The sequence below is a fragment of the Miscanthus floridulus genome, chromosome 6, assembly GCF_019320115.1.
Source record: "Miscanthus floridulus cultivar M001 chromosome 6, ASM1932011v1, whole genome shotgun sequence".
NCBI lineage: Eukaryota > Viridiplantae > Streptophyta > Magnoliopsida > Poales > Poaceae > Miscanthus > Miscanthus floridulus.
In genome coordinates this window covers 26,682,188-26,700,222 of record NC_089585.1, presented here as the reverse complement: position 1 = coordinate 26,700,222, position 18,035 = coordinate 26,682,188, and the positions used below count along the sequence as shown (strand labels likewise).

At 45.3% G+C, this 18,035-nt stretch overlaps 1 protein-coding gene and 1 pseudogene across 1 annotated transcript; one reads left to right on the top strand and one right to left on the bottom strand.

The window, feature by feature from the left end:
- Window positions 1-346: 346 nt before the first annotated feature.
- Window positions 347-1,483, top strand: LOC136461910 (zinc-finger homeodomain protein 9-like; annotated as a pseudogene).
- A 2,021-nt stretch (window positions 1,484-3,504) lies between these two features.
- LOC136461912 (paired amphipathic helix protein pst3-like) lies at window positions 3,505-4,428 on the bottom strand. Its single transcript, XM_066461276.1, has 2 exons — window positions 4,175-4,428; window positions 3,505-4,042 (listed from the first exon to the last, which is right to left on the bottom strand). Exons 1-2 carry the CDS (start codon window positions 4,201-4,203, stop codon window positions 3,682-3,684), a joined length of 390 nt encoding a protein of 129 aa, XP_066317373.1. The 5' UTR covers window positions 4,204-4,428; the 3' UTR covers window positions 3,505-3,681.
- Between the last annotated feature and the right edge of the window lie 13,607 nt (window positions 4,429-18,035).

Here is an 18,035-nt window from a genome sequence, read left to right as displayed (position 1 = left end):
GACTCAAAGCCGGTCCTCGAACTTGGGTGGATGTATCATTCCGGTCCCTAAACTCAGAATGTGTATCGTTCCGGTCTTTATACTCTCTTCGGGTCTCGTATTCATCTAAACGGGTATTGATCTGTGCCCGAATACATAGAAAAGACTTGATTGCATGAAATAGAAGATTGGGAAAATTGGTTCTATAGCATTGAAAGATGGCAAGAATCGAAAAATACCATCAAAAGAGTTCTGTTACGTAAAATACCATTAAAAGATGAAAACGTTACCTGAGAATAGCATTTCGTCACGTTGTCACGTTTGGAGGTAACGGCGTCCACTTCCCAGTGGGGGGCGCCCGCGCCGCATGGAAGCCATGGACGTCAAGTACAAGCCCGTCATGTTCCCCAACGGCGCCGCCCTCAAGAAGCAGGTGAAGCCGGCGGCCGTGGCGCCGGCCGGGGCCGGGGGGGGGGGGGGGGGGGAGCCGCTGTACCGGGAGTGCCTCAAGAACCACGCCGGGAGCCTGGGCGGGCACGCCGTGGACGGGTGCGGCGAGTTCATGCCCTCGTCGGGGGCCAACCCGGCCGACCCAACGTCGCTCAAGTGCACTGCGTGCGGGTGCCACCGCAATTTCCACCGCCGGACGGTGGAGGGTTCCCCGCCTACGCCTGCGCCGTTGGCGCTCCCGGCGCCGCCGCCGCCGCCGCCGCCGAGCGTGCTGCACGGCCAGCCGCACCGCGGCGGGGAGGAGACGCCCGAGGACCGCCACCACCACCCGGGGGTCGTCGACGCCGACGACTCCGATTCCGACTCGGAGGGCTCGGAGTACGGCGAGGAGCGTTCGGTGTCCCCGCCCTCGCCGTCGCACCACCACGTGCCGGCACCGGTGGCGCAGCAGCCCCCGCCGCCGCCGTCGTACTTCGCGACGGCGCCGCACATGCTGCTCTCGCTTGGCTCCGGCGGCACGCCCGGGGCTGCAGTGGCGGCCGCGGTGCAGAGGCTACAGGCCCCAGCCGCCCAGCAGCTGACGCCGTCGAGCACGCCGCCCGCCGGGGGCGCGATGACGATGCCCAGGAAGCGGTTTCGCACCAAGTTCACCGTCGAGCAGAAGTAGCGGATGCATGAGCTGTGGGAGCGGCTCGGGTGGCGGCTGCAGAAGCGCGACGAGGCCATCGTCGACGAGTGGTGCCGCAACATCGGCGTCGGCAAGGGCGTCTTCAAGGTCTGGATGCACAACAACAAGCACAACTTCTTGGGCGGCCACAACGCCTGCCGCAGCGCCTCCGCCTCCGCAGGAGCCGCGCCGCTACAAACCCCAGGCGGCGCTGCTGCACTGTTGTCATTCAACCCGTCCAGGATCACCCCTTCCCCTCCCGTCCTCACCTCGTCCCCGACCAGCGCCACCAGCTTCAACATCAACGGCGCCGCCTCCTCGGCGCCCACCGTCACCGCCGACCACACGGACAACGCCAAAGGAGCTTCATCGCCGCAGTCCGCTTAAACTAGAGAAGAGAGAAGAGAGGGAATGGAGAAGGGAAGTGGACGCCGTTACCTCCAAACGTGACAACATGACGAAATGCTATTCTCAGGTAATGTTTTCATCTTTCAATGGTACGTTACGTAACAGAACTCTTTTGATGGTATTTTCCGATTCTTGCCATCTTTCAATGCTATAGAACCAATTTTCCCTAGAAGATTAGCGCGGGGTGGGATTTATATATAATATCGCCCAGACACAAAAAAACCAAATATTTATAAACTTTATAAGGGTTCTTTTTAAAAAAAAAGTCAGTCTTCTCTGGCTCATACCGCCGTCATGCCGCCGCTGCTTGGCCGCGTGGGCGCGTCGGCCGCTGCTGGGCAGGCGCGGGCGAGCTGCCGCCGCCTCCACGCAGGCACACGAGCGAGCACTCGCCACGCGACGCAGGCACGCGGGCGAGCCACCGCCGCCGCCGCCGCTTGGCCGCACGGGCGCGCCGCCGCCACAGCCCTTGACGCAGTCACCGGTGCGACGTATCCCGTGCGTCTCCACGTGATGGTTGACCTCATGGCCCGTGACAGTGCACGCGCCGAGTACCTTGTGATCGTGAGACGCCTGTCCCCGACGTACCAGCCGACGGACTTCTTCTCTCGGCACGGAGTAGAGAAGGTGGTGTCGGGCCTCGACGAGGGCAGCGGCGGCAAGTACTTCGTCCAAGTGGACGTGGGCTCGCCACCCACGGAGCAGCACCTCGTGGTGGACTCCGGCAGCGATGTCATCTGAGAGTGCTACACGCAGGCGGACCTGCTCTTCCACCACGACACGTCGGCGACCTTCTCCGACGTGTCGTGCGGCTCGGCCATCTGTCGGACGCTGCGCATCTCTGGGTGAGGCGATTCGGCGGCTGCGAGTACGAGGTGTCCTCGGGGCGGCGAGCGTGGGCGGGTCGCTGGTGCTCGGGCGGAGCGAGGCGGTGCTGGAGGGCGCCGTGTGGGGTGCCGCTCGTGCGCAACCCGCAGGCGCCGAGCTTCTACTACGTCGGCGTGTCCGGGATTAGGCACGGCATGGTGATGGACACGGGCACGACCGTGACACGGCTACCGCAGGAGGCGTACCCGTCGTGCGCGCGCTAGCGTGCTGCTTGTGGCCGCGCACCCTAGACCCATGTTGCCGTCTCACGAACGTGTTGCGTGGCTGGTTGCGCAGCCGCCGGGGAGCATGGGCTGGTTCGATCCGCCGCCGCTGGTGGAGATCACGGCCGCGCTCGAGCGATGCGTCGTGGGTGGGAGGGAGCGCCTCTACAACGGCCTCGAGCAACACGCGCTAGGATTGTCCACCCAAACGACGTCCCAGAGGCACATAGAACTGACATAGGGCCCAGACCCATTTGGATGAATATGAGATCTGAATAGAGTTTACGGATCAGAATGACACACTTTCTAAGTTTAGGGACCGGAATGACACACCAGTACAAGTTTGAGGACCGACCATAAACTTTACTCTAAATAAATTATTTGTGAATATGTATTCCATATTTTGCAACTGAATCTCATATGCACGTTGGTCAGATTTAATCGACGAGTTAGCTGAGACTCTGACAGTGAAGTGCATTTGATAATGGTATCTTATGTTTGTTCAATCTGCGTATTTCAAAGTGTATTGTCTTGATATGGATTAGATCAAAGCGGCTGGGTTGTCTAATTTATCAGCAAATTATTGATTGCATAAGTTACTACTATTACCTACAAAATTTTCCCATATCACTCCTAATATTTCTGCCATACTCTATTATCCTAATCAAATATCATAGTACTTTACTCTTTCCTTTATCCATCATATACGCATCTAAAATTTGGTGAATCAAAATTCCCGCAGGCAACGCGTGGGGAATTATCTATAAATAAAAATGAATAAAGACGGGATAGTGGTGTATACTAATCAAGGCAAATTTGTTGCTGCATAGGTGCAATTTTGACAAAATTTTAGTTCCTTCACATGGGTAGTTCTAGACAACGAAGAGAGATTTTGAGCCCTTTTTTCTCAGGTGATGATGTTCGAAAGGAGTCGACAAGGCAAAATTTATGTACATAGGATGGAACCGTTGGCGAGTAGTACAATCGGTAGCAAGAAATAAAATGGGGGAGAACATGGAAAATTTAACAGAAAAATAGATGCCGTGTGGCGAGCACACGCAGGCAGAGTAATTAACAGAGTCAGCCTCAGTGGCCGTCGTCGTCGTCGTCCAGGTTCATGTCCCTGATGAAACAGGCGGCGAGCTCATCAAGGCCGACCTGGATCCTGTGGCCCTTGGGCAGGAAGACGTTGAATCCCAGCGCCAGGTCAGGGCTGTCCTGGAACAGGGCCTTGGCGGTGGACGCCACCTCGGCGATGCCGACCCGCTGGTTCCTGAAGTCGTCCATGACGCGGAGGAAGAGGTGGTACTTGTCCGGGTGCCGCTCCTTGAACGCCTCCTTCACCATCTGCACGAAGCTCATCGCGTCCTCCACCGACGGCGACCATGATCCCGCGGCGGCGGCGGCCGGCGCGTTCTTCGCCCCACCTGCTGCACCTCCGACAGGCCTGAAAGAGTCTCATCAGACAACAGACGATTGTTAGCACGGACGCATCGTCATTGATCCAACAGAAAGGATCTACTGAATCTTGAGGATGAGGAGGAATTCAATCAACTAGGGACTGACGAGGATCATGTACCGGTCACTGGAGAAGGACGAGTAGGTCATGTCCAGTGGTAACAACGATCCAAGCAAACTGATCGGGGTGCAGCTGAAGGCCGTCTGGACGGCAGGCTGCAAGAAGCCAAGAACAGGAAGAGGAGTGTTTCTGTCGATCTGTAGGAGAGATAGGAAGGAAGGATATCTGTGCCCTGCTTAGTAATTTATACAGCCGCCATGAATAATTCAGCTGGGGTGGACCGTGGATATGGATTGGGTTGGCAGGCAAGGAGAGGCGGCGGCTATGTCATGGATTGGCTGATCAGGTGGGCAGCGTGAAGGTTTGTTGTGACTGATATGGTAAGTAGATAGATACTGATGACCGGGTAAGCATGGCATGGCATGCCTACTTGCGTGGGTCCAAGATGCACAAAGACTTCCTTTTTCTGCGCCATCTCTTTTGCTTCTCCATGAGTCCATCTCGTAGCCAGCAACTGAACACAAGACTGAACAGAGCTCCACTCAGTCGCATGCGAACTGATGCAGTGTCGTCTTCGCCTTCTCTCTATCTATATCTCTTATCAAACGAATCACCACTATATGTTATATCTCAACATACATCTACATCATCTTCCACAATAACCATGTCATGCCACTAACTTTCAACCTCTTAATGCAAGCTATTCATATCATCTTAAGTTTTACATCAACATGCAAGACATCAACATCATCTTCCAGTAATAGCCATGTCATGCCACTGACTTCCAACCTCTTAATGCAAGCTACCCACATCTCAAGTCCTATCTCAACATGCAAGACATCCACATCATCTTTCACTAATAGCCATATCATGCCACTAACTTCCAACCTCTTAATGCAAGCTACCCATGTCATCTTAAGTTCTATCTCAATATACAAGACATCCACGTCATGTTCCACTAACTATCCACGTCATCTTTCACTAATAGACATGTCATGCTACTAATTTTTAATCTCTTCGTACAAGCTATCCATGTCATCTCTACTTATTTTTTTTATTTTTCGCAATCTCCACATCAACGTGCGGAGTATCTTCTAGTTCTATATACAGGCCTTGCTACCTACTTTGGTTAACTTCTCCTAGAAGTTAAGAGTTCAAACAGATTTCAAATTTTCAACCTATCATTTTTAATATAATTCAACAATCAAAATAACTACTCTCTCCATTTTAAATTGCAAGTCATTTTAGCTTTTTCATATAGTTTTTTATACTTTTGATGTACACTATATTTAAATACGTAGTAAAATTAATATATCTAGAAAAATTGCAATTTCTTACAATTTGAAATAGAAGAAGTAAGAAAAAAAAAAAGAAAACTAGGACTATGGCCCTATTTGGCACTTCGTGGGCAGTTTTCTCGGTGAAGCTGAGCTGTTTTGAAAAAACTATTTCGCAAAATAACTTCACCAACTATTTGGGCAATAGGAGAGCCGTGAAAAGCTACTTCTTTTCCAGCTCTACATCTTTTCATTCTCTTGTGAGAGCATAAAAAAGGAGCTTCCCCATGAACTGTCTTGCAAGAAAAAGTGTTTGACAAAAACAGCTCACAGCAGCTCAGGAAGCTGTTGGTGAAACTATGCCAAACATGTCCTATATGGGCTGTATCAGATGCATTAGCTTCCTTATCTGATTGTCTATTGCATGCAAGGCAAAGAACACCGGAAAACATGCCTATATCGTCCGGATTGATCCGACTCCAGAAGGATGGCACTGTTAATCTTTGGTTTTGATATAGTTACATTTTAAGAAAAAAAGTTACATCTAAGTGCATGTTATAAAGATGCATTTGTCTATGCAGATGAATGCACATGTTCAAAATTAAATTTCACTTTGAAATCAAATTTAAAGGCATCGGAGAAAAGCTAAAAAAAATCATGATACGTGTCCATTATCTGTAACATCCATGAAAATTTTGAGTTTATTTTGAATGTTTTCAAATTTAATTTCAAATAAACCTAATTTTGAGCATGCATGGAACTTTGGATTTTACTTGAGTATGTATGCTGAGAAATTACATAAAAAATACTTTCTGAACCATGAATTCAAATGATTTTTTAGATTAAAAAACATTTTGAGGCTAAACAATTTAAACAAGACTCAGATATAGGATTCCAGGAAAAAATTTAATTTTAAAATTGTAAAATCTATGATACCAGACACAACAAAAATATGCCATGCTTGAGCTTTAACATTTATTTACAATATTTTGGAGGCCACTAGGTATTTGGTTCTATAACAACGAAAACACATTTCGAAAAGCTTAACCATAGAATGACTCTTATAAAGAATCATAATTTTCTTATTATGCCAAGATAAAATCGTCTTACAGGTGCACTAGTGAAACGCGAGCGCCATAGCGCGGAAGGTTAAGCAAGAGGGGAAACCAAATACTTGGAAAATCCTTTTTTTTCAAAAAAAAAAGTGTGGCTTTCCATGAACCATGATTATTCATTAGGAACATGGCATTGCTGCCTCCGGTGTCAAGCCGCAGCAAGGCATACATGGTTTGATGTCGATTACTATAGTGGAACATAGATGAAGATCAGTCAAGGGACAAGGCCTAACAAAAGGGGAGAAAAAAAAACTTGTACCCTTTAACATTACGTCCTTCTGTGATTATACCTGGAAACCAAAAAAAAAGGATGTGAGATTAATGCCATTAGGAACTAATTATGCACATAGTACACGTAAAAAAAGGAGGGCATTTCCATTTTGCTATTCCTAATTTCAACAGTATGTGTAACAAAAAAATATGAAGTACATCCGCATATCAGAATTTGAAATAAATCATGCAGAAACAATGACAACCTATACGGAAGATGAAAAATGAATCTGTTTTTTAATCGGAAAAATAAATCCAAATGCTTAGTACAACAGATCATAAGCAAAGAGGCTTTCATCGTAGTTCCAGTGATCCACACCACACCATCAGCATATAATGGGTATGGGGTTGAGGTAACAAACAGTGTCATGTGTTTAGAGAAAAAAGATGATAAAAAAACACTACAATCACAATTAGACATAGGAAAAAGAAATGAGGGCTGCCATGTAAAATTGAGACATGTCTGCATAGCAAGACCACGCATATAGCTAAGAATAGCAAGTAGCTTGTAAACTGCGAATCTAAATCTACAAACAACATGTATTGACTGACATAGGAAAAACAAAATTAGGAACTAATGCTGGTGGATCAATGTAGTGGAACACAGTGCACATAGTGTTGATTACACTAACAAACGCAGGTAACAAAAAAAGCATACCATATTATTTTGTGTGTGGAGGAATCGGATACACATCCTCCTATTTGATCTTGCGAATGACAGCAAATTAAAGGGAATAAACAAAATCAAACACGTCCAAGGAAAAAAAAATTATGTCAAATCAAAGTATTAGGGTGCAGCAAGATTTTACCATGTACTCTGTTGAGCGTTTGCTACCCTTCCTCCCATCATTTCTCCATCACTGCAGGTATAGTCTCAATTTGAGCACCGTAAGGTATGCACAAACCAAATGCTTATCTGAGCTTAAACCGGTACACATAATAACTAAAAAGAGAACACTACCTATGATGTTGTGGGAGGGGATGGAGAAACAGGTGAAGCCTCTGAGCTGTATTATTTTAGATGGAACACAGGGAAGGAGGGCTGTTTTCAAGCTTGGTTTCGCAGTTCAGTCATTCCTCATATATAGAGCTTCTCAATACTCATGTACAAAGCATAGATCTTCCATAAATTTTGAGAAAAAATGTATGAAAAGGAAACGAAGTTGACTGAAACCGAATAAAGCAAACGTGTACAGCGTGTGCAACTAACTGAACTGGGAATTAATTCCGAACAAATCATATGGGAGAGGAGTATTATTTGTAGCAAGGACTAAGGTAAACAATTCTGAAACTATATCATTCGACATGGACAACCAAACACTGATATAGACAAAGATTAGGCTTGTGAAGGAATACCTAAGAAGGTAATTATCCATCTGAACACGGCTAATATGGTTGAGCAGGCCACCTTCCATTCCTGTGTTCAAAATGATGCATCCGAAGGTAACTATCCATCCAAATACACCTCCTAATTTGCCTCATACTGATCCTACTCATTTGTGCAGCTCTGTGCAACTGGATTTGGTCTGGTGGATCAAGCTGAATGAGACTGACTTTACCCCTGTTTATATGGAGTGTATTGGTGTGTGCCCTTTCTTCGTTGCAGCTACATGGTGTTTTTGTTAGAATCATTGGAGTTCAAAAATGTGGTTTCTTGATTGATACCGGCTAATGCCAGGTTTTTTTTTTCGTTCCTGGAAGAAAATATGTAATGAGTGCCAATGCCTGCCATGCTAATTTTGTAGATGTCAAGCATTAGCGTGCATGAATATTAGCTTCTCTTTCTGCCTTCCTTCACCACTGCTACAATTTTTTTCTAATACATTCCAATGTGAACTTATCCTTTGTTATTTAGGCATCATGCACTGCCATAAATTCATTGCTTGCCGGCTGGGAATAAAATCATAAGAGGCCTGCTACTTTCATTTACCTATACTGAACTTGATTACTATTATTTTAATCCTGACAAAAGTTGTATTGTTATTTACTATATCATACTTCTTTGGGGGCTTGGATCAATAGCTTGCCACATTATATATGTAAGCTAGCTTCAAACAGGACTTGTGGTACTGCTTCAGTGGGTTCTGTCATTCTGTACCTTCCCTTCCATGTTTCCAGTCTAGCCTTTTTATTAGGAGATGATAAAATTCAAATACATAGATGCAGGTCTCATTTCTATACCTACTCAAAATTCAGTTTATTAACCTCGCTATCTAAAGAGGTATTTATTCTCAAATTAAATGGTTGATAGAAAGTGTATATTGTACAAGACAACGTATTGGATATGTTTTATATGTTTTATCTAGAGACGAAACGCCACCTGAAGTTTGCTTCATGAGGTGATAGCTTAAGCTTATAACTTGCGTGGTGGACAAATGAAAATACTAAAACTCTGCTCTAATAATACGAAAACAGAGTGTTGCAGTTGCATGGAGCCCGTTATGCATGCCCCTACTTTGTGGCTCTAACATTAGTTTTGTGCTTTGCAAACGTTGCCTATTTAAATAACTGCTTTGTCTTCTTGCTGTCAACGCGTGGTTGTTTTATATTCAGCATATTCTTTTACTACATGATCTCTTAAATTCGTGTTACATGATATTACGTGTTCTGATATGCTTTCATCTGAACTACTTCTTTTCTACAGGGAAACACCATGTATGTTGACATCCCACAGGCCAAGGTAGAAACCAGAGGCCCACTTCGGGGTCGACATTGCTACTACCATATCACTTTCAAATTATTACTACCATATGTGTGAGGTAACCATTGTTTCATGACCTGCTCGCTATCTTTTGCCTGTATATTGAAGTCAAAATTGTCATTTTGAAGCATATTTTGAACCACACCAGAGGTTAAATTGATGAATTCACCCAACAAATAGGATGGGCCCTAAGGTGTTCAGGTATAATTGATTTGCCCAACTCTTCCCATCAGTTTGACTTTTTTTTTTGTTTTGGGGTCAACTAGTTGGCACACAGCAGCCATTAGATAGGCCTCTTAGGTTGATGCATACAACTTAATAAAAAAGGGGGGTACCATTAGATAGAGACCAGCTAATTGGCACATCTACCATTTTAATTTTGTAACAAATTTGGTGATCTTTGCGATGTTTTGATCTGAAACTGAAACTGAAACTGGTATATTTTCCTCTTTTTTTGAACACAAATATATTTTATCTTTTGCTTTTAATTATGTTACTTGGTGGTTTAGAGAGTCTAAATTGAAAGCACAAAACTCAGTTGCTCATTTTTTAAATTGCAATCTGACAATGTCACAGAAAGAGCTGGTGGGCAGCCTGTTTGGAAACGATATCTGAATATCTAATGAGGTTTTTCTAAGCTACCTTCCAGGTGAGGAAAGCTAACTGGCTACTGGCTTTTTTTCTTGCCTCTCACTGATGATGTTGTAATATTAGTAGAATTAAAGTACGAGAATAAAAGAGTAATGGCAGAATTGTTGCTGTTAAATTAATCGAGCGTATTTCAATATATAAGCATGTGTGCTCTTCCCATGTTTTCGTGATGCTTGCAACATGTCTTTTCTGTTTTCCAAAATTAATCATCTAGACTTAGCTTTTAATATTGTGAGGTAATTAATCTACATGCTGCTACCATGTAGCAGTTGTTTGCAGATATTGGGGAAAGGAAAGTGCCATCATTTGTGTTGCTTCCTTTCCCTATCATAGCGTCGGTCGGTAATTTTCCTGCCTTGTTTTTCCTATCATGATGTCATGCTTTAGCCTTGAAACCAATGCCGCTTGTCACAACCTAACATATTTATGAATTCGGTGTGTTAAGGTCGCAAGCCATCTTTTGTGTGATTTCTTCCTCTTTTCTTTGATGGTCTTCAATTGAATTTTGTTTTCACCGCAGTTCATATATGCCTCGCAGTTTTATAAATTTGATATATACTTCAAAATGACAAAGATCACCAAATTTGTTACAAAATTAAAATGGTAGATGTGCCAATTAGCTGGTCTCTATCTAATGGTACCCCCCCTTTTCTATTAAGTTGTATGCATCAACCTAAGAGGCCTATCTAATGGCTGCTGTGTGCCAATTAGTTGACCCCAAAACGAAAAAAGTCAAACTGATGGGAAGAGTTGGGCAAATCAATTATACCTGAACACCTTAGGGCCCATCCTATTTGTTGTGTGAATTCATCAATTTAACCTCTGGTGTGGTTGAAAATATGCTTCAAAATGACAATTTTGACTTCAATATACAGGCACAAGATAGCGAGCAGGTCATGAAACAATGGTTACCTCACACATATAAAAAGGGCGTACCAAGTGCAGAGAGTTCCCGCTCTGTGCGGGGTCTGGGGAATAATTTGAAAGTGATATGGTAGTAGCAATGTCGACCCCTAAGTGGGCCTCTGGTTTCTACCTTGGCCTGTGGGATGTCAACATACATGGTGTTTCCCTGTAGAAAAGAAGTAGTTCAGATGAAAGCATATCAGAACACGTAATATCATGTAACACGAATTTAAGAGATCATGTAGTAAAAGAATATGCTGAATATAAAACAACCACGCGTTGACAGCATGAAGACAAAGCAGTTATTTAAATAGGCAACGTTTGCAAAGCACAAAACTAATGTTAGAGCCACAAAGTAGGGGCATGCATAACGGGCTCCATGCAACTGCAACACTCTGTTTTCGTATTATTAGAGCAGAGTTTTAGTATTTTCATTTGTCCACCACGCAAGTTATAAGCCTAAGCTATCACCTCATGAAGCAAACTTCAGGTGGCGTTTCGTCTCTAGATAAAACATATAAAACATATCCAATACGTTGTCTTGTACAATATACACTTTCTATCAACCATTTAATTTGAGAATAAATACCTCTTTAGATAGCGAGGTTAATAAACTGAATTTTGAGTAGGTATAGAAATGAGACCTGCATCTATGTATTTGAATTTTATCATCTCCTAATAAAAAGGCTAGACTGGAAACATGGAAGGGAAGGTACAGAATGACAGAACCCACTGAAGCAGTACCACAAGTCCTGTTTGAAGCTAGCTTACATATATAATGTGGCAAGCTATTGATCCAAGCCCCCAAAGAAGTATGATATAGTAAATAACAATACAACTTTTGTCAGGATTAAAATAATAGTAATCAAGTTCAGTATAGGTAAATGAAAGTAGCAGGCCTCTTATGATTTTATTCCCAGCCGGCAAGCAATGAATTTATGGCAGTGCATGATGCCTAAATAACAAAGGATAAGTTCACATTGGAATGTATTAGAAAAAAATTGTAGCAGTGGTGAAGGAAGGCAGAAAGAGAAGCTAATATTCATGCACGCTAATGCTTGACATCTACAAAATTAGCATGGCAGGCATTGGCACTCATTACATATTTTCTTCCAGGAACGAAAAAAAAACCTGGCATTAGCCGGTATCAATCAAGAAACCACATTTTTGAACTCCAATGATTCTAACAAAAACACCATGTAGCTGCAACGAAGAAAGGGCACACACCAATACACTCCATATAAACAGGGGTAAAGTCAGTCTCATTCAGCTTGATCCACCAGACCAAATCCAGTTGCACAGAGCTGCACAAATGAGTAGGATCAGTATGAGGCAAATTAGGAAAACCCTCCAACATAGGAAAAACATAATGGAAAAAAATGCACAGTACCGCAGCACTGTCGCCAATGTGAGCCACCAAAATATAATTGCTGCCAATGTGAGTCACCAAAACATAATCTGAGTCACCATAGCTATGAATCTCTTATCCTATCAATCTGTCGTACATTTTGTTGTTCTTGTTTTATACTGTACTCTATTTGTTATCTATCTATAACATACATATAAACAGCAGGGAGTAATTAACGGTATTCTCTAAAAAAAGAATCTGCCGTACATTCAATCTGCTTTCACCTCTTCTTTCATATCGACCTGAATACATATAATATCTGAACACAATAGGAAAAGAAAAAGAAAACCACAAGGATTGGAATCGGTAACATAAGAAGACATAGATGGTAAGTAAAGAATCAGATTCAAGAAGCATAGCAAATAGCCTTGTCTCTAACACAATGATAGGCAAGTACTTTTTCCCAATATCCATCCAGTTAGCAAAAAGAAGGTACACCGGTCCGTTGGTCAAGATAATCTGACAACAAAAGGGGAAAACCGATACATATTCATTGACCAAGATACATGTATCAAAGAAAAAAAAAGTAACCATATTATTGTGAAGTTTCTAAACTGTTATGGCTATAAACATAATACACGCTGCAGCCATAACCAAGCTTTGCTACCCTTCGATAACAACTGAGAAAAACAGACACATGAATGCGCATTGCCTAATTTGACCTACATTGAATATCGGTATTGAATTAGACATTCTCAACAGCTGATTATGTAGAGATCTTTTTTTTATTTACCCCCAACTGTTTGATGGCAACCAGATTAAGGTCAACAGCCATCTCCCACATGAATGAGTCCCCTATTGGTGATTTTCTGCAGAACTAATTCCAATTAGGCCATTGGACTATCCATTGCATAAATTTATATTTTCTAAGTAAAGTTGAGGACATCACAGTAATTACCAAATCTCTAAAATTCACTGTAATTTCTGCATAAGATGTACCTCAACCAAAACGTGGAATCAGCCACACGAAATAAGAGTTGTCCTTGGAATTATACGAGAAAATTGGTTATTTGCCATCCCAAACAATGGGCTTGGCAAAATTACCATCCCAAAGATCAACTCCGCAAAATTGCCATCCTAAACATCTGTACCATGATTTTGTTGCTATAATCCCCATTTAGCTCTTTTGTTAATATTTTTTGGGAATCCCTTTCACGCGAAAGTACATTGTTGGACTTCTGAATGTGAAGAGATGAGATGAGACTATTCGCATCTACGAAACTGCTCGCAAACGAAGAACCGCCGCTCGCGTGCCCTAGACGTACGCGATGCAGGGCGGCCGAGACGCGGCACCGCCGGCGGGCGCGCTCGCCGCCGCCACACAACCACCCGTGCTCAGCGTCGCCACGCCGTCACCCGCGCTTGCCGGGACCACGGTGGCCGTCAGCACGACCATGGAGGAACTCGGAGCGACCTCGGCGGCCGTCGGCACGACCACGGAGGAACTCGGAGTGAGCTCGTCACCCCTCATCGCGGCCCTCACAGCAGACGCGCTCGGCAAGCTAGATGCAGCCCCAACATCTCGAGTCTCGCCGGGTCCGAGTCTGTCCCTCGTGGTGGACGCGCCCTCGCTGCCCGGCGTCGACGCGGCTACGCTGGCACCTGCGCCAACCTGGAAGCCGCGCTAACAGCCAACCCGCGACTTGCTGAGATCTAGACAGAAGAGCAGTAATGTCCTTTCGCTTGGAAGAGGTTCCCAATAAATATTAATAAAGGAACTAAATAGGGATTATGGCAACAAAATCAGGGTACACATGTTTAGGCTGGCAATTTTGCGAAGTTAATCTTTCGGATGATAATTTTACGAAGCCCATTGTTTGCGATGGCAAATAGTCAATTTTCTCGAATTATACACATGTTGTGTTGAAGATGCTGAAACTCCCTTTGTACCTGTACAATCGTAGACGAGCCCTAAGAAGAAAGAGAAGGAAGGAAGCTGAAATCAATCCCGAGAAACAAAACAAAACCAGATCAGAAGAAGTAACAAGCATGTAACCAATTTGCACCACGCGTATAGGTAGCTAGGATTTCAGCAAGCAGAGGAGCACACGTTCCCCGGCGGGAGAAGGCGTTGAGGAGCCCGCGCTGTCGGCCCCTCAATTTGAGAGTCCTCAGTGCATCCGTATTTACGCCAGGATCACGCATAAATACGCACTAATCACAGGGATGGTACACAGATATATAATAAAAAGGTTCCGAGCTTTATTGATATCTATAATAAGGTCTACAACAGTGGTCCAAGGGGCTTACTCATAGGCTACATAGCTAGCAGAAGGCTTCGGCCGTAAAACAACATTATTGGTGGTCTCTAAAATGGGATTATAATACAACGAAACGACATCCTATTCCACAGACAACTTGAGCGCGGACGAAACCCTAGCCTCGATGTCACATTCCTACGATCGTATCTGTCGACACATAATTTTCGTCCCGAGGACACACGTAGCAAACCGGAAGGGTCCGCTCGATGGAGCAGATCCGCCTAGCTTCGGTACAGGAGTGGTCGATCCTGCGTGATCCTCCTGAGACGTGCCAGTCAATTTGACCCTGCAATTGACAAGGAGAAAAAGTTCATCAGTAATTAAGGGCGAAACTTGTCGGTGTTGCTAGACAGTCCCGAATGTGCGGCTATGAGAGCCGATATGAGAGAAGATCGACTAAATAATCGATTCCAGTATATTCATGAGAATAAATTAATTAGAGCTCATGGGGTTGTGTTAGAAGAATCAGTTATCATTCATGATAAATATCATTAATTAAATAGATATTAATCAATGGCAATAAGATATCAACAATGATCGGTTTGTGCTGAGCCAATGATTATAATTAACCGAACTCCTTTTATATAAAGAAACAATTCAACACCACTTAACCGTTTAATAAAGATAAATCTAATGAACATGTTAGATCTCATCTATCATCATGACCAGTGGGGCATGAGGCAGAATCATACAGGCCGTAGAAATAATAATAGACTCGACAACCCTAACTCATTACTAATATCAGTGAGGCATGAGGCAGAATCATGCAGACCGTAATACAATAATAAGATCATGGGGCTAACATATCTTTCAACATATCTTTACTTCAACGGTCTCGTGATGCAAACTATTCATGAAAGCGCTCGATATCGGCTAAAACAGCCGATTCAGGCATAAAGCACAGTTACAGTCATGCCTTACCAGGAATAGATCTACTAAATAACGATCCCCACTCCACGGTGCTAACAGTGGGGTGTGAGGCAGAATCACACAGGCCGTGATAACGGGCCTTGGAACGGTTCTCGCTAGCCAATAGATCTACTCAAGACGCAATATGCCTTAACCGCACGTTATGTATGTAACACCCAAAATTTTAGTCTTTTGAAATAAGAAAAATTCGATTTAATTATGTTATTATGTGAACATTGAAATATAGGAAAGAAATAATTTTTGTGAAAATAAAATCAAATATAAGGTTAGTAACATGTTGATGCATTCATGCTGCTGCACATTTGTTTTTGTAATGATTGACTTTGACTAGAATTTGAATTGAATTCAAATTCAACTTGAAAATGAGATTAGAAAATGTATTTGGAAAAAAAGAAAAGGAATTCTTTTCCCTCTCCTTCTTTTCTCCACTTTCGGCCCAGCTCCGTTTTTCTTCCCGAGCCGGCCCGCGCGTTTTCCCCTTTCTTTCCCTTGCTTTTGGGCCCACTCGGCTTCTCCCTCTCGCTGGCCCAACCGACTGCTGGCCCAACTCCTCCACGCCAGCCAGCCTCGCGCGGCCCAATAGCGCGTCGGCCCAGCTTCGGCCAGCAACCGCTGCCGCGCCTCCGCCCCATGCCCAACCGCTGCCATCTCGGCCCCACCCGTCAGAGCCGCCCCCGACCTCCCGCTCGCCCCGCGCCCGGTCCAATGGGTCAGCCGCAACCGCCGCCACACCGCGCCCATGTTCCACGTCGTGGGAGCGTCCTCCCCACGCCCGGCCTCTACAAAACGGCGCCAAGCCCTTTCCTGCTCTCCCTGCTGTTCCTTTCTCCCTCTCGTGTCGCCCGTGCCCGAGGTAACCGCCGCGCCGAGGATCGCCAATTCCGCCGCCCGCCTCTCCGCGCGAACCACCATCCCCGAGCCGCCTCCGCCCTGTTTTCCCCGCGGTGAGAACCCTCTCGCTCCCCTCTCTCTCCCCGTGCTGTCTATTTCTCGTTTCATGGCTTCTTGTGGCCGTTTTGCGTGCACCGTGAGCTCTCGGCCACCGGCCATGGCGTTCGCCGCCTCGGCCCTCTCCTCTGGCTGCCTTCTTGGCCTAGACGGGTTCGTGAGAACCCCCTCCATCTCCCGGTGCCTTCAGTTCTCCGAACCGTGGCCCGTTGAAAGGTCCTTGTTTGGTTTTGGTAATTGAGTGACAACCTAGGTGGACTAATTGTGTTTATGTGAGATACACAGGTGATTAGTCCACAGGTACATGTGTGTGAGCAACATATGCCATGAAGGTGAAAATGGCTTGGAAATGTTGCAAAGCTCACACATGTGATGATGAAGGAGCTTATTGCACATGAGACATGACATTGAGTCATGTGATCAAGGTGGAGAAGATCAAGACAAGACTTGGCTTGATGGACCGGTTGCAAGCGTGAAGGGCAAGTCGAAGGCTTTGGAGTGATGGACCGCGTGGCGGTGAAGCTTGAGCAAGACTTGGCGCCAATGGACGATGGCAATGGTGAAGAGCAAGTAGAGTCAAGATCGATGAACCAATATGATCATGTGATGATATGAAGTGGATTATATCATTGTTGATCGTGTTGGTACATGTGTTGCATCGACATTGAAGGAGATGGAATGGAATGCGCAAGGCAAAGGTATAACCTAGGGCATTTCATTTCACCGGTCATAGGTGTGTAGAGAAGTTTATGACCGGGTTTAAGATAGATGGCCGTACTATCAAGAGGGGCAAACTTGTTTGCATATCGGTCATCTAGTGCCACTCGAGTGATCTAACTTTGTATTGTCGCTAGGATCGAGTGGCGTGGCAAGTTGAGTGGCTAACATCCTTTGGGAAATGATTGTGAAAATGCTAACACACATACACATGGTGATGTACACTTGGTGGTGTTGGCACATTTACAAAGGAGGTGGTGTTTGCAGGGTTGAGATGGGTTTGGGTCCCTCTCTCCCTCCCGTCGAGCTTGCGAGGCGGGATTCGACGCTTTCGGGAAAATGGAATGCCTACTTTCTATTGCGCCGGATGCAAATTCTTGTGGTTAGCACACTTGAGCAAGGGTGAAGAGAATGGAGAAGATGCCAGCGTCGGTCAAGTGACTGAACGCTGGATCCAAAAGCACCGGACGCTGCCTGCCTGCATCCGGTCGCGCTGATGTGGAGCGTAGCAGTAGATGGAGAGTGACCGGACGCTGGGGCTGCGTCCGATCGCGTTCGACCGGACGCGTCCGGTCATGCTCGGGAGCTTACTGGAAATGACCGGACACTAAGGGTCCAGCATTCGGTCAGTTGAAGCTACTGCGTCTGGTCAGGTCAAGTGACCATTGGAATTAGGACACGTGGTCGTCTGCGGGCGACCGGACGCTGAGGTCTAGCGTCCGGTCAACACGACCGGA

What these genes read in the sequence shown, in the direction of transcription:
- LOC136461912 (XM_066461276.1), bottom strand. Translation starts at nt 4,203, where the DNA reads ATGACCTACTCGTCCTTCTCCAGTGACCG. An exon ending in TCGTCCTTCTCCAGTGACCG is followed by an intron (nt 4,043 to 4,174) that starts GTACATGATCCT and finishes AGACTCTTTCAG; the next exon opens with GCCTGTCGGAGGTGCAGCAG.